Raw genomic sequence first — 17,106 nt, 5'->3', positions numbered from 1 at the left:
CTGTACTAAGCGCTTGGGCGAGTACAACAATAAACAGACACATTTCCTGCCCACAACAAGCTTACAGTCTAGAGAGGGGGGGACCGACACTAATCAACATAAATAAATGACAGATATGAACGCAGGTGCTGTGGGGCTGGAAGCGGGAATGAAAAAAGGGAGCAAGTCTAGACTGTGAGCCCACTGTTGGGCAGTCTCTATATGTTGCCAACTTGTACTTCCCAAGCGCTTAGTACAGTGCTCTGCACACAGTTAGCGCTCAATAAATGAGATTGAATGAATGAATGAATGAATTAATGAAGTCAGGGAGGGTGAGAAGAGGAAAGTGGGGGCTTATTCAGAGAAAAGGCCTCCTGGAGGAGAGGCCTTGAAGCCGGGGGAGAGTCATCGTGTGGCGGATTCGAGGAGAGAGGGTTTTCCGGGCCAGAGGCAGGACGTGGGCGAGGGGCTGACGGTGGAAAAAGGCAAGATCGAGGCACAAGTTAGCATTAGAGGAGCGAAATATGCGGGCTGGGCTGTAGTAAGAGAGTAGTGAGCAGAGTAGTGAGTAGTGAGTAGTGGCAGAGTATCCCAGCTCTGCCAATTGTCAGCTGTGTGACTTTGGGCAAGTCACTTAACTTCTCTGGGTCTCAGTTACCTCATCTGTAAAATGGGAATTAAGACTGTGAGCCCCCTGTGGGACAACCTGATCACTTTGTAACCTCCCCAGCGCTTAGAACAGTGCTTTGCACATAGTAAGCGCTTAATAAATGCCATTATTATTATTATTATTATTAGTGAGGTGAGGTAGGAGAGGGCAAGGTGATTGAGTGCCGATGGGGAGGAGTTTCTGTTGGAAGTGGAGGTGGATGGGCAAACCCTGGAGCTTTCTGAGGAGCGGGATGTCACGTCCTGAATATTTTCATAGGAAAATGATCCGGGCGGCACAGTGAACTTTGGACTGGAGTGGGGAGAAATTGTGCTTTCGGGACTACTGCTTCATCTAAACCCTGTGTATTCTCACTTCGGCACATATAGCGTGGCCCAGTGAAAAGACCACGTCTGGGAGTCTCTTGTGACCTTGGGCAAGTCACTTCACTTCTCTGCGCCTCAGTTCCCTCACCTGTCAAATGGGGATTAAGACTGTGAGCCCCATGTGGGACAACCTGATCACCTTGTCACCTCCCCAGCGCTTAGAACAGTGCTTTGCACATAGTAAGCGCTTAATAAATGCCATCATTATTATTATTATTATTATTTAACTTCTGTCGGTCGGGGTTCCCTCATCTGCCAAACGGGGATTCGATGCCTGTTCTCCTTCCTACTTAGACTGTGAAACCAATGTGGAACCCGATTAGCCTGTACCTACCTAAGTGCTTAGTACAGCGCTTGACACATGGAGAAGCAGCGTGGCTCAGTGGAAGGAGCCCGGGCTTTGGAGTCAGAGGTCATGGGTTCAAATCCCAGCTCCACCACTTATCAGCTGTGTGACTTTGGGCAAGTCACTTAGCTTCTCTGGGCCTCAGTTACCTCATCTGTAAAATGGGGATGAAGACTGTGAGCCCCCCATGGGACAACCTGATCACCTTGTTGACCTCCCCAGCACTTAGAACTGTGCTTTGCACATAGTAAGCGCTTAATAAATGCTATTATTATTATTACTTACCAAATCCCAAATTATTATGTACTCTATAATTTCCTCTTACCTGTAATTTAGTTAAAGGACTGTGTCTACCGTTATATTATAAGGATCATGAATGCTCTGAGAACTTGGATACCCTGTTGTATTTACGTACACTCTTTATTCATTCAGTCATTCTTTCAATCGTATTTATTGAGCGCTTACTGTGTGCAGAGCACTGGACTAAGCGCTTGGCAAGTACAATTTGGCAACAGATGGAGACAATCCCTGCCCAACAATGGGCTCACAGTCTAAAAGATATCATATTCCTTCACACCACTGGGTTCCATGATTAAGGCCTCTCGCATTCTCCGAGCAGTGAAACCCCAGTTTTTAATCTTGCTTCTAAGCTCTCTATCTCTTTCATTTAACCTTAAAATGTTATTTTAAACACTTCTATCATTCTTCACGCTCTGTTACTTCTAACTGTAATTTATTTTAGTGCCCATCTCCCCCGTGTGACTTTAAGCTTCTTGAGGCTAGGGGTCATGTCCCCTATTTTTAACAAATACCATCATTATTATTTTACTCTCCCAAGTGCTTAGTATAGTGCTCTGCACAAAGAAGGCACTCAGTAAATACAATTCCAGTCTGAAGAGTACCACTTTTCAGTCTTTTCTCATTCAAAAGCTCATCCATTCCCCTGATCATCCTGGTCGCCCTTCTCCGTACACTCAATACTTGTAGTCTTTCCTTTCCGAGATGTGACATTTCTAGACTGTAAGCCCACTGTTGGGTAGGGACCGTCTCTATATGCTGCCAACTTGTACTTCCCAAGCGCTTCGTACAGTGCTCTGCACACAGTAAGCGCTCAATAAATACGATCGAATGAATGAATGAATTCTGGGTTTACTGGTGGTTGCACAGTGGTTGTGGCAGAACAAAGCCCCTTATTTTCTATCCTCTTCCTGATGATGTTTAACATTTTGATGGCTGAGGTGCACTGTGATACAAGATGATGATTAATAAGAAAAACCCAACCAGCCGCAGAGCGCTGTGACTGGATTCTGACGCCCCACTTTTGCACAGGAGGAGGTAGATTAGCTGACGCGAGTAATCGTTCCTACAATAGCAGTGCAATATGATTTCCCCTCCTATCCCTAAACAAGGTCATGGAAGCGTTTCTTTAGTAGCTTGCTAGGAAGGAGGATTTTGTTAATCTGGGAAAGTGTGAGCGGGATAAAAGTTAAGCAGCTGTGCCGGGGGAAGGAGTGGGCAAAGAAGCAGGGCGTTGTAGCAGCCGAAACTCTCTCCTCTCCGCACCGGAGCGGAGGGCGGTTTAGGAAATTGGTCACGGAGGCAACCTGGGGATTCGAGGTCCATTGGTCTCACACACACACACACACACACACACACACACACACACACACACACACACACACACACACAGCCTTCGGTTCACAGACAGCTGCCTCCGTCACCGTGGCTCAGTGGAAAGAGCCCGGGCTTTGGAGTCAGAAATCCTTCCTCTCCCCCTCCTCCCCCTCCTCACAGCACCTGTATATATGTTTGTCCGTATTTATTACTCTATTTATTTACTCATTTTATTTGTACATATTTATTCTATTTATTTTATTTTGTTAATATGCTTTGTTTTGTTGTCCGTCTCCCCCTTCTAGACCGTGAGCCCGCTGTTGGGTAGGGACCGTCTCTACATGTTGCCAACTTGGACTTCCCAAGCGCTTGGTACAGTGCTCTGCACACAGTAAGCGCTCAATAAATACGACTGAATGAATGAATGAATGAAATCCTGGCTCCGCCCATTGTCAGCTGTGTGACTTTGGGCAAGTCACTTCACTTCTCTGGGCCTCAGTTCCCTCATCTGTAAAACGGGGATGAAGACTGTGGGCCTCCCGTGGGACGGCCTGATCACCTTGTAACCTCCCCGGCGCTTACAACAGTGCTTTGCACAGAGTAAGCGCTTACCATTATTATTATTATTATACACCAACATTATTATTATTATTATTATCACTCACCTGCACGATTGGGTGGACGCTGGCTCTGTGCAGATCGGGTTGGGAGGGCTCCTGTACCAAGCTCGAGGCCACAAAACTGAATCCTCTAAACAGATGGTGAGCGTTGGCACTCGGAGGGACTCCAGGAGAATCTGCAGAGGAAGCACGGATGGGATCAGCACGATTGCACAGTCTTTTAGACTGTGAGCCCACTGTTGGGTAGGGACTGTCTCTATTTGTTGCCAATTTGTACTTCCCAAGCGCTTAGTACAGTGCTCTGCACATAGTAAGCGCTCAATAAATACGATTGATTGATTGGACGAGTTCAGGTAATGAAGATTAAACACGGGGCTGCAATCGGGGATCCCGGACCGTCTCTATGTGTTGCCGACTTGTCCTTCCCAAGCGCTTAGTACAGTGCTCTGCACACAGTAAGCGCTCAATAAATACCATTGAATGAATGAATGAGTAGGAAGGTGGGGCTGGAAAAAGCGCCCGGAGAACTTGTCTCCGGTCCCACTGACTTCTAGCGTGGTGTTGGGTGGTTTCTCTGGAAGTCTGTGACTGAGCCCCCTTTTTCCTCTCCCCCTCTTCCCCACCCTACCTCCTTCCCCTCCCCACAGCACCTGTATATATGTTTGTACAGATTTATTACTCTATTTATTTTACTTGTACATATTTACTATTCTATTTATTTTATTTTGTTAATGCCTTTTGTTTTGTTGTCTGTCTCCCCCTTCTAGACTGTGAGCCCGCTGTTGGGTAGGGACCGTCTCTAGATGTTGCCAACTTGGACTTCCCAAGCGCTTAGTCCAGTGCTCTGCACACAGTAAGCGCTCAATAAATACGACTGAATGAATGAATGAATGAATGAAGAGCCAGCTCCATCCTCAAACTACCACTGAATGGGCACCGCAGTGACGTTCCTGGAGGAGATCAGTCATTCAATCAATCAATGGTAGTTATTGAGCGCTTACTGTGTGCAGAGCACTGGACTAAACACTTCGGAGAGGGCAACACCACATTCGATCATACTTACTTTGTGCAGAGCGCTGCTCTAAGCGCTTGGGAGAGTACCATATAGTCATTCAATCAATCAATGGTAGTTATTGAGCGCTTACTGTGTGCAGAGCACTGGACTAAACACTTCGGAGAGGGCAACACCACATTCGATCATACTTACTTTGTGCAGAGCGCTGCACTAAGCGCTTGGGAGAGTACCATATAATCAATCAACCAATCGTATTTATTGAGTGCTTACTGTGTGCAGAGCACTGTACTAAGCGCTTGGGAAGTACAAGTTGGCAACATATAGAGACAGTCCCTACCCAATGGTGGGCTCACAGTCTAAAAGACACATATAACAGACACATTGCCTGCCCACAACAAAACTACAGTCTAGAGGGGGAGAGAGACATTAATGTAAATAAATAAATTGCAGATATGCTGTGAGGATGGGAGGAGGGAAGGATAAAGGGAGGAAGTCAGGGCGACACAGAAGGGAGCTGAAGAAAAGGCTAAGGGGGCTTAGTCAGGGAAGGCCTCTTGGAGGAGATGGGCCTTCAATATGGCTTCGTTTGTCGGATATGAGGAGGGAGGGCCTTCCAGGCCAGAGGCAGGACGTGGGGAAGAGATAGATGAGTTCAAGTTATATTGAGAAAGTTTTAATTAGAACACTAAAGTGGGTAGGGTTGTAGTAGGAGAGTAGTAAGGTGAGGTAGGAGGGGGAAAGGTGATTGAGTGCTTTAGAGCCAACGGTGAGGAGTTTCTATCTGATGTAGGGCTGGATGGACAATCACTGGAGATTCCGGAGGAGTGGGGAAACGTGGCCTGAACGTTTTTGCGGAAAAATAGTCCAGGCAGCAGAGCAAAGTATGAAGTAGGGAGAGACAGGAGGTTGGGAGGAGGCTGATAAAAGTCATCAAGGTGAGATAGGCTAAGTGGTCGGATGAACGTGGCAGCAGTTGCGATGGAGAGGAAAGGGCGGATTTTAGCGATGCTGTGAAGGTAGAACCGACACGCTTTAGCGATGGATTGAATATGTGGGTTGAATGCGAGAGAGGAGTCAAGGTTCCAGCTTTAGTACAGAGTTGGTAGAAACGGGCCCTACCCACAGTGAGCTTTCAGTCTAGAGGGAATGAGAGGAGGCCAACTTGTACTTCCCAAGCGCTTAGTCCAGTGCTCTGCACACAGTAAGCGCTCAATAAATACGATTGATTGATTAATGGAGAGACCTGTCACTGGCTAAGGCAGAGGTAGCGCTGCAGGAGAAGGCGGGAGTGAGCCAGGCCAGTTTGGGCCACAGGGAGACCCATGCCGTGCCAGCCTGGGAAGTGGCAGGTGTTGAGATAGTTGGGAATTTGTCTCTTCAGCAGAAGAGACCAGAAGTTGTCTCTGCACAAAGTAAGTATGATCGAATGTGGTGTTGCCCTCCCCGAAGTGTTTAGTCCAGTGCTCTGCACACAGTAAGCGCTCAATAAGTACCATTGATTGAATGACTGATCTCCTCCAGGAACGTCACTGCGGTGCCCATTCAGTGGAAGTTTGAGGATGGAGCTGGCTCTTCATTCATTCATTCATTCATTCAATCGTATTTATTGAGCGCTTACTGTGTGCAGAGCACTGGACTAAGCGCTTGGGAAGCCCAAGTTGGCAACATCTAGAGACGGTCCCTACCCGACAGCGGGCTCACAGTCTAGAAGGGGGAGACGGACAACAAAACAAAACGTATGGTGTCTGCCATCTCCCATCGCGGCTTCTGGGGCTCGGCTCCCAGCTTGCCCTGGGCCCGGCCCGCCCCCCGCACTTCAACCACTCCGCGGGCCTCTCCGATCTGGGAGGAGAAGCAGCGTGGCTCAGTGGAAGGAGCCCGGGCTTTGGAGTCAGAGGTCATGGGTTCGAATCCCGGCGCCGCCACGTGTCTGCTGGGTGGCCTGGGGCCAAGTCACTTCACTTCTCTGAGCCTCAGTTACCCCGTCTGTAAAATGGGGATTAAGACTGGGAGCCCCCTGTGGGACAACCTGATCACCTTGTATCCCCCCCAGCGCTTAGAACAGTGCTCGGCACATAGTAAGCGCTTAACAAATGCCATTATTATATAAGGCGATGCTGCGGGTTTCCGGCTTCTCTCTTCTGTGGCCCTGCAAACTCACTGGGAAAACTATGGCCTTTCCTCCCAGAGCCCTCTAAGCATTTTGACCCTGGCCCTCAGCATTTACACTCTGCCGCTTTCCCTATCAGTAATTTATTTTAACTTCTGTCTCCCCAACTAGACTGTAAGATCCTTGTGGGCAGGGATTGCGTCTACCAACTCTGTTGTGCGGTACCAGTCGGTCGGTCAATCGTATTTATTGAGAGCTTATCGTGTGCAGGGCACTGTACTAAGCACTTGGGAGAGTACGATATCCATCAATCAATCAATCGTATTTATTGAGCGCTTACTGTGCGCAGAGCACTGGACTAAGCGCTTGGGAAGTCCAAGCTGGCAACGTATAGAGACAGTCCCTACCCAACAGGGGGCTCACAGTCTAGAAGGGGGAGACAGAGAACAAAACAAAACATATTAACAAAATAAAATAAATAGAATAGATATGTACAAGTAGAATAAATAGAGTAATAAATGCGAACATATATACATATAAATATATATACATACATATATATATACATACATATATACATACACTTGCCTGTCCCGCCATCGACCCCCGGCCCACGTCCTCCCCCGGGCCTGGAATGCCCTCCCTCTGCCCGTCCGCCAAGCTAGCTCTCTTCCTCCCTTCAAGGCCCTGCTGAGAGCTCACCTCCTCCAGGAGGCCTTCCCAGACTGAGCCCCTTCCTTCCTCTCCCCCTCGTCCCCCTCTCCATCCCCCGCATCTTACCTCCTTCCCTTCCCCACAGCACCTGTATATATGTATATATGCTTGTACATATTTATCACTCTATTTATTTCTTTATTTTACTTGTACATATCTATTCTATTTATTTTATTTTGTTAGTATGTTTGGTTTTGTTCTCTGTCTCCCCCTTTTAGACTGTGAGCCCAATGTTGGGTAGGGACCGTCTCTATATGTTGCCAATTTGTACTTCCCAAGCGCTTAGTACAGTGCTCTGCACATAGTAAGCGCTCAATAAATATGATTGATTGATTGATTGACAAGCGGCGGAGCAGAAACTCCTTGCCGTCGGTTTTAAAGCACTCAAACAGTTCTCCCCCTTGTACCGACTATCTCTCAGCACCATCTACAATCCAGCCTCTACGCTTCTCTCCTTCAACACCAATCGACTTACTGTACCTCAGTATCACCTCCCTCACTGTCAACCACCTTGCTCACGTCCTTCCTCTGGCTTGGAACTCCCTCCCACTCCTTAACAGACAGACCACCACTCTCTCCATCTTCAAAGCCATACTAAAACCATATCTCCTCCCAAAAACCTTCCCAGAATTTCCCCACCCTATGTGAATCCCCTTTTCCTCCATCTAAGCACATGGGTCTGTGCCTCTCAAGCACTCTGATACTCGCTCTTGCCTCAGCCTCGAAGCATTTACGAACAAATCTTTATACTCTGCTGTTCCGCTATATGTCATTTATTTATATGCATTATATTGTAGTTCCTTGAAAGCAGGAATCATGTCTACCAACTCCAATATGTTGCATTCTCCTAGACATTTCCTACAGTGCTGTTCACACTTGACTGATTAATAATAACAAACATCCAGGAACAAGTAACTAAGGAGAAAAAGCCCCAGTCTTGTGAGGGGAAGGTGGGGGACAAGGAGGAAGTGTTGGATGTTAACCACCAACAGCCCTAGCAAGCATCTATTAAGCTGCTACAGTGGCGCACTAATTACTTACATTAACAATTATTATCCCTATTTTAGCAATTCCTTATCTAATCCAGAATCACCTGCTTACTCATCCAACCCCACTGGTACAAGCCGCTATCTCAACAGTTCGATGTTCAGAAATTGTTACAGGGGAGTGTTGTGTGGGTGCTGTCCTAAGATGTGCCCTAAGTGTCTAATGTACAGAAAAGATTTCTCTACTTTAGAAAGTCTACAAATTGGAGTCAGAAAATGCAAATATAAATATTTTTGCTGTACGGCCACAGGGATTTCTAACCAAAGATGTAATGGAGACAGACAGGCCTCCCAGCTACAAAGGGGGCCTGAAGTGACTCTCGAAATGCTCTGTAGCTTTTACTCATTTTTGTGTAAAACCAGTGGAGTACATCTAAAGCAACAATATTTTTCCAGGAGCAATGTGGTGATAGAAGATCATAGTCAATGAATCACTTAAGGTATTTATTAAGCATTTACTATGCGCAGAGCCCTGTACTATACACTTTGGAGAGTCCAACAGAATTAGCAGACTCGTTTCTTGCCCATAAAAACCTACGGCCTAGAGGGGATACAAACATTAATATAAATAAATAATTTCTAGTATATCATTTCTAGTTATGTACATAAGTGCTGTGGGGTTGCGGGTGGGGTGAATATCAAATGCCCAGAGGTCACAGATCCAACTATATATATATTGCCAACTTGTACTTCCCAAGCGCTTAGTACAGTGCTCTGCACATAGTAAGCGCTCAATAAATACAAATGAATGAATCCAAGTGCATAGACAGTGCAGAAGGGAGAGAGAGAACTGGGGAAAAGTAGGCTTAATCAGGGCGGACTTCCTACCAACATTACTACAAAATTGTTTCTTATGAAACCTTCTGTTTGAATTGGTATCACTATGTTTCTTTTTTTTTTGTCTACAGTGATGGTAATGACACGGGGTGGGGGATACGGTTTGGGTGGAAAGGCAAGGAGTTCTGTTTTGGACATGTTTAGTTTGAGGAATCAACGGGCGGTCCAACAGAGAGATCCTGAAGACAGAAGGAAATGTGAGATTGTAGAGATGGAGAGAGGTCAGAGCCGAAGACGCAGGTTTAGGAATCATCCACCTAAGGGTGGTAGTTGAAGCCAAGGGAGCAAATGAGTTCTCCAAGGAAGCAGGTGTAGATGGAGAATAGAAAGGGACCCAGAAATGAGTCTTGAGGTACCCCCACTGTCAGAGGATGGGAAGCAGAGGACGAGCCTGCAAAAGAGACTTAGAAGCAGCAGACAGAGAGGTAAGGAGGAGAACAAAGGGAAGACTGTGTCAGTGAAGCCAAAGCTGGATAATGTTTCAAAGAGAAGGGGGTGGTCCACAGTGTTGAAGGCCATTGAGAGGCCTAGGAGGATTAGGATGGAGTAGAGGTCATCGGGTTTGGTGAGAAGGTCATTGGGTACCTTAGGGAGGGGTGTTTCTGTAGAGTGAAGGGGGTGGAAACCAGTTAGGAGGGGACTCAAGGAGAGAATTGGAGAAAAAGTGGAGACAGCAGATGTAGACAACTCTCCCATTTCTAGAGGAATGGTTGGAGGGGAGGGGGTGATAACTGGAGGGAGCTGGAGGTCCAGGGTGGGTTTTTTAAAGATCGGGATACATGAGCATGTTAGAAAGCAGTGGGGAAAAAGCCACTGGAAAGTGAACGTTTGAAGGTGGTGGTCGGGGAGAGGGGCTTGATTTTGAGAGGAGGTGAGAGATCTCCTCTTGAGACACTGCTGGGGAAATTGGGAGGGTTGAGGGAATGGAGAGAAGCAGGGGAGCTTTTAGGAAGATCACGCCTGACGGTTTCAATTTTATGTTGATGTCTATTATTTTTCACCAGCGTCACTTATGGAACCATACTCGATATCAAAGGGCAAGACGAGATCACAAACGTGTTCTGGAGTGGAATCAGCCACTGAAGCTAAGCTCAGCTTAACATAGCTACACTAGATAGGACATGAGGGTAGAATGAGTGCCTTCACGATACCCAAATAAGAAATCCGTACAGCTGCCGAATGGAGAGCTGAAACTGGGAAACCAAAAGCTAGGGCGGCAGAGGAAGCATTTTGAGGACACTGTAAACAAAGCCTCAAATAATGCTATAACCCAGCTTAAAACTGAGTGTCAATTACCGAGGAAAAACCTGCATGGCCCACTGCAATCGGGAAAAAAGTGGGGTTTTTCTTTTTGAGCAAACGCTTTGCAACAAACAAGAGACAAGGAGGCCAAAGAGGAAACAGCTCAAGTGCTGCAAATATTAAGCATTCATTCAGTTGTATTTATTGAGCACTTACTGTGTGCAGATCACTGTACTAAGCGCTTAATACTTAATACAGTACTACCAAGGGACAGACTTTTTGTGCGCAGAACACGGCCAGAATTTGGGGTTCTGCTCTGATCTTTTCAGCCTCCCATAAACTTAAAGGTGAATTTCACTCTCACTGGTGTCTTCTTTTATTCTCTGACTATGAAGGCCAACTGGGTAGGTATATAATAATTGTAGTATTTGTCAAGCACTTACTTTGTGCCAAGGACTGTACTAAACAATGGGACAAGATAATCAGGTGCCACAGGGGGCTCACAGTCAAAGGAGGAGGGAGAAGAGATACTGAATTCCCATTTTGCAAGTGAGGAAAAACTGAGGCACAGAGAAGTTAAGTGACTTGCCCAAAGTCACACAACAGGTACGTGGTGGGGAGGGAATTAGAACCCAGTTCCTCAAACTCCCAGGCTCGCTCTCTTTCCACTAGGCCACACTGCTTCTATAAGAGCGTTATACCTATTTACTCGATCTTAACGATGTCAATCACAGTCTAGTCTCCTCCCCAAGGAACTCAAGGTAAGGGACGATGCCTTTTATGTCCATTGTGAACTCTTCAAGTACGCTCACCTTTCAGTAGCTGCTGGATCCATAATCGCCGCTATGAATATGGATTTCCATGCTAAATTCCAATGTGATGGCTGAATTAATATTACCCGGGATAATCAATGTTGGGAATTGGTTCCCAAACGACAGGGCCACCGAAGGTTAATTAAAAAAACAGAGGGAACGGCCGAGTAGCTTTTAGACTCTGAAAATTAATCTGTGCAAGGCCCAAGAGGCAGAGGAGCCTGTCTTCACTTTTCCAGCTGCACTTCAGCTTCTCTAGACAAGGTTGCCATCTCATTAGTTCGTGTTAGCTCTGCCTTCCTCTTTTCACCTTACCTACAGAGAGCTCAGTCGCCTCTCCCATCCCCGCTGCCCCACAGCACTTATGTACAGGTCTGTAATTTATTTATGTAGATTAATGTCCCCCTCTAGACTGTCAGCTTGTTGTGGGCAAGGAATGTGTACGTTGATTTTTATTTTATTTTGTAGTGTACTCTCCCAAGTGCTTAGTAAAGTGCTCCGCATGCAGTAAGCGCTCAGTAAATACGACTGGATGAACGAATGAATGAAATTGCCCCAGCCACTTGTATCTCACCTGAAATAGTCCCACTGACACCAATACAAAGAGAGCTACAGTGGAGCTTTCCACTGTCTTAAAATAACTGACTGTTTTCATTATCTCCTTTCGGTTTTCTTGTTTAAAAGGCTGGTCTACTCCCACAGGTAGACAGTAATTTCCAGAGGCATGTGAAAAGTTACCTCTGGCATCTCCCCCAAGAGGCCTTCCCTGATTAATCTTTCTTTTCCCCTACTCCCTCTCCCTTCTGCGTCACCGTCTCGATATGTTGCCGATTTGTACTTCCCAAGAGCTTAGTACAGTGCTCTGCACACAGTAAGCGCTCAATAAATACGACTGAATGAATGAATGAACGTCCACCAATTCTATTTCATTGTACTTGGAGAAGCAGCGTGGCTCAGTGGAAGGAGCCCGGGCTTTGGAGTCAGAGGTCATGGGTTCAAATCCCAGCTCCACCACTTGTCAGCTGTGTGACTTTGGGCAAGTCACTTCACTTCTCTGTGCCTCAGTTACCTCATCTGTAAAATGGGGATGAAGACTGTGAGCCCCCCGTGGGACAACCTGATCACCTTGTTAGCCTCCCTAGCTTAGAACAGTGCTTTGCACATAGTAAGCACTTAATAAACATAGTAAGTGCTTAATAAATGCTATCATTATTATTATTATTATTATTGTTACAACGCTTTGTACATAGTACCAATAAATACCACTGATTGTTTGACCAATACATTGGCACCTCTGGAGGGTTCTGGGGGGAAGCTAAGGACAAGTTAAAGGCAGAGGAAGAAGCTTGGGAGAAGATATCTTGGCGACTTCATGGTGAGGTGCCTTGAAGCAGTGCGGCCTAGTGGAAAGAGCACAGGCCTGGAGTCAGAGGCCCTGGGTTCTAATCCCACCTCTGATTCTTGTCTGCTGTGGGACACTGGGCAAGTCACTTAACTTCTCTGTGCCCAAGTTCCCTCATCCATTCCATGGGGGTTCGATACCTGTTCTCCCTGCGACTTAGGCTACGAGCCCCTTGACACATAGTAAGCGCTTAACAAATACCACAATTATTATGTTTATTATTATTGAAGGAGTTCCTGAGTACGAGTGAGAACAGTTATCCAACGAGCACAAAAAGGAGCAATAGGAAGAAACAAATATGTGGAAAATTGAAGTCAGACTAAAGAAACATCTTTGTGAGAATAAAAGCAAGGTGAAGACAATAAGGGGCTGGTGTTTTAAATGGACCGAGGAATGGAAAATGCGGGCTGGAATCCCGCCAGAGAGCCCTCTGACCCTAGTTAGGAAATGGTCGGAGTGGATGGGGGGTCTCAAAACCTCATACACACTAGCAACCCCACATCATCACCTAACCCCCACTTTCACCTCCCCATCCAGAAACTCTCTACCAAGAGAGCTGAGCAAAAACCACTGATACCCTAGTCGTTCTCCCACTGTGACAGTCAGGGCGCCGACTCCCGACAACGGCCTCTGCTTGCTGGTCGCTGAGGAATTACCATAGCAGCAGCAGCAGCAGGAAACCTCTATAAATTTTAGAAGGCCCCCACAGGTCCCCTTCGCCACAAGATTAGTTCAACTTTGTACTTTTATCTTGTCTCATGTTGTTTTGTCTTTTAATTTTACCCTTCCCATTCTTATTCAATCTATCTATTGAGCACTTATTATGTTACCATACTAGTGCTACCACATTAATCCAAACACTTATTCTATCCCAACTTGATGACTGCACCAGCCTTCTCGCTGACCTCCCTGCCTCCCCCCACTCCAGTCCATACTTCACTCTGCTGCCCGGATCATTTTTCTACCAAAAGACGTTCGGTCCCTGTTTCCCCTCTTCTCCAGAACCTCCAGCGGTTGCTCATCCACTTGCGCATCAAGCGGAAATTCCTCACCATTACCTTTAAAGAGCTCAATCACCTGGCCCCCTCCTACCTTACTTCGCTGCTTTCCTCCTACAGCCCAACCCAGAAACTTTACTCCTCTAGAGTCAGCCTGTTCTCCGGGCCTCGATCCCGTCTATCCCATCGCCAACCTCTCACCCAAGTCCCGCCCGCCCTCTTCATACCTGAAAGACAATCACTCTCCACACCTGCAGAGCCTTATTAGAACACGGGTTCTAATCCTCGCTCCGACCCTTGTCTGGGCTGTTACCTTGGGCAAGCCCCTTAGTTTCTCTGCGCCTGAGTTACCTCATCGGTAAAATGGGGATGAAGACTGTTAGCCCCACGTGGGACAACCTGATCACCTTGCATCCTCCTCAGCACTTAGAACAGTGCTTGGCACATACTAAGCGCTTAACATATACCGTAATTATCATTATTACTATAATTATTATTAAAGGCACATCTCCAAGAGGCTTCCCCTGACTATACCCTTATTTTCTCTTCTCCCACTCCCTTCTGTGCCACGCTAGCACTTGGATTTTGTACCCTTTATTCACCCCTACCTCAGCTCCACAGCACCTCTCCATCAAACAGAAGTTCCTTACCATCGGCTTTAAAGCACTTAATCACCTTGCCCCCTCCTACCTCACCTCACTGCTCTCCTATAACAACCCAGCCCATACACTTCACTCCTCTAATACCAGCCTACTCCCTGTCCCTCGACCCCGTCCATCTCACCGCTCACCTCTCGCCCACGTCCTGCTTCTGGATGGAAAGCCCTCCCTCTTCACATGATACACAATTTCTCTCTCTACCCTCACTAAACCTTCACTTCCTTTACTTCCACTCCCTCCTGGGTCACCCTGACTTGCTCCCTTTATTCACTGCACCCTCAGCTCCCTGCCCCATGTCACTTATGTGTGGACCCCAGCGCTTAGAACAGTGGTTTGCACATAGTAAGCGCTTAATAAATGCCATTATTATTATTATCCATATAATTATTATCCATTCGTATTTGCGACTGTCTCTCCCTCTAGACTGTAAGATCATCGTGGACAGGGAACATATCTGTTCTATTGTCATATTATGCTTTCCTGTGCGCTTAGTACAATGCTCCGCACACAGTAAGAGCCCAATCAATACGATTGATTATGTACAGAGCACTGTACTAATTAGGAGAGTATAATAATAATAATTATGGTATTTGTTAAGCACTTACTACGTGCAAAGCACTGTTCTAAGCGCTGGGAGGTTACCAGGTGATCAGTTTGTCCCACGGGGGGCTCACAGTTTTTAATCCCCATCAGTTTCCCCATCTGTGAAATGGGCTTGGCACGACGATCCTTTCCTTCCTCCTGCTGGGACTGAATTAATTCAAGGGGCAGCCCAATTAATGATAATACTAATAATTATGATAATAACTGTGGTACTTGTATGAGAAGCAGTGTGGCTCAGTGGAAAGAGCCCGGGCTTTGGAGTCAGAGGTCATGGGTTCAAATCCCGGCTCCGCCACTTGTCAGCTGTGCGACTTTGGGCGAGTCACTTAACTCCTCTGTGCCTCATTTCCCTCACCTGTAAAATGGGGATGAAGACTGTGAGCCCCCCGTGGGACATCCCGATCACCTTGTAACCTCCCCAGCGCTTAGAACAGTGCTTTGCACATAGTAAGCGCTTAATAAATGCTATCATTATTATTATTTTACATATGAGGTAACTGAGGCACAGGGAAGTTAAGTGACTTGCCCAAACTCACACAGCTGACAGTTGGCGGAGCCGGGATTTGAACCCATGACCTCTGACTCCAAAGCCCGGGCTCTTTCCACTGAACCACGCTGCTTCTCTACATAATACATATAATACACCAGAGTTGGTAGACTCTGCCCTGTCCACACGGTATTTTTAGATTCTGAGCTCCTGGTGGGCCAGAGACCACGTTTAAGTCTCGCCTGCAGATTTTCCCCAGTGCTTAGTACAGTGCACTGCACTCAGTAAGTACTTCATAAATACTACTAATTTTTTAGATTGTAAGCCCGGCTGAGGGATGGGAGCCAGGTCTAATTCCTGCCTGCTATATTATTTTTAGCGTAGTACAATGCTCTACGCACAGTAAGCACTTACTAAACACCGTTACTACTATTGTGTTTCTAATGGAGCTGCGTTTAGAAGCAGGGGCTTCTAGGACCAGCCCTAAGATAGGTACCAGAGGACTTGGGTTCACCAGATTTTCCCCATAATATGTGACTGTCCCTCTCTCGTGGCCTCTACTGAGTACTTGCCACCAAAAGGGGGAAATAAATACCATTTATTTCATCATTACTCTCTCACCTCCCCACCTCCCTCTCAGGCTGCAGGGAGTTCTGCAAACTCAGGAAGAAGCCACCGCATAAATACAGGAATTGCCATTTTATTTCTCCCCAGAGGAGTACAGCAGCCCTAGACACGGACTATAAACTATAAACTAAGTCCACGCCATCGACTCCAAGGATGAGAATCCAAAAGAATCAAGAAACAGCCAATCTCATCTGATTACTGGCACCAGACTTGGTTCACCAACCCCAATCTTTTCCAGCAGCGAAAGTCAGAACAGACTGACAGCTGTTGTTGGAAACCGCGCCTGGGCAGCTTCAATCTCACCCACCCCCAGCCCCTGGAATACCCTCCCTTTTTGTATCTGACAGTCACTCCCCCCACCTTCAAAAAGCACACTTCCTCCAAGAAGCCTTCCCCTACTAGGTCCTCATTTCCTCTTCTCCCACGCTCTTCTGCCTCATCCTTGCACTTGGATCTGCACTCGTCATTCACCCACCCCTCAGCCCCACGGCACTTATGTACATATCCGTAATTTATTTATTTAAATTAATGTGGGTCTCCCTCTCCAGGCTGTAAGCTCATCGTGGGCAGGCAATGTATCTACCAACTCTATTATATTATATTCTCCCAAGCCCTTAGTACAGTGGTCTGCACACAGTAGGCGCTCAATAAATACGATTGCCTGGGTTCTGGTCCGTGGCAGTCTTGGAATTGACTAACCACAGACTGCTGCTTCCTTTCCCAACTGCCCCAAAGCTCTTCCCTGGGACTGAGAGAGCCAAATGATAGCAGATTGCTTCACAGATTGGAGTGTGATGAAGTTCAGTGGAGCAGAAGGGCACTGGTCCATCTCAGTAGTCTTGGAAGAATCATATGCAGAGCACGAAATAGCTAAGAGTTGGTACTCTCGATTGAGTTGATTAGACTGCTACGGCGTTTGATCCAGTCCAGCCGCTGAACTGGGGCAATTTCAGCCAGGCA

General features: G+C 46.8%; 1 protein-coding gene across 2 annotated transcripts in view; it reads right to left on the bottom strand.

The window, feature by feature from the left end:
• Positions 1-17,106, bottom strand: part of RPS6KA2 (ribosomal protein S6 kinase A2) — a 200,263-nt gene that overhangs the window by 43,303 nt on the left and 139,854 nt on the right. For both annotated transcript variants that reach the window (XM_038759371.1, XM_038759380.1), the window contains one exon: positions 3,640-3,770. In XM_038759371.1, coding sequence (XP_038615299.1) covers positions 3,640-3,770 — 131 coding nt within the window. The remainder of the gene's footprint in view (positions 1-3,639; positions 3,771-17,106) is intronic.

This window comes from Tachyglossus aculeatus, chromosome 2 (assembly GCF_015852505.1).
Source record: "Tachyglossus aculeatus isolate mTacAcu1 chromosome 2, mTacAcu1.pri, whole genome shotgun sequence".
Taxonomy (NCBI): Eukaryota; Metazoa; Chordata; class Mammalia; order Monotremata; family Tachyglossidae; genus Tachyglossus; species Tachyglossus aculeatus.
This window is presented reverse-complemented; position numbering and strand designations above follow the sequence as displayed.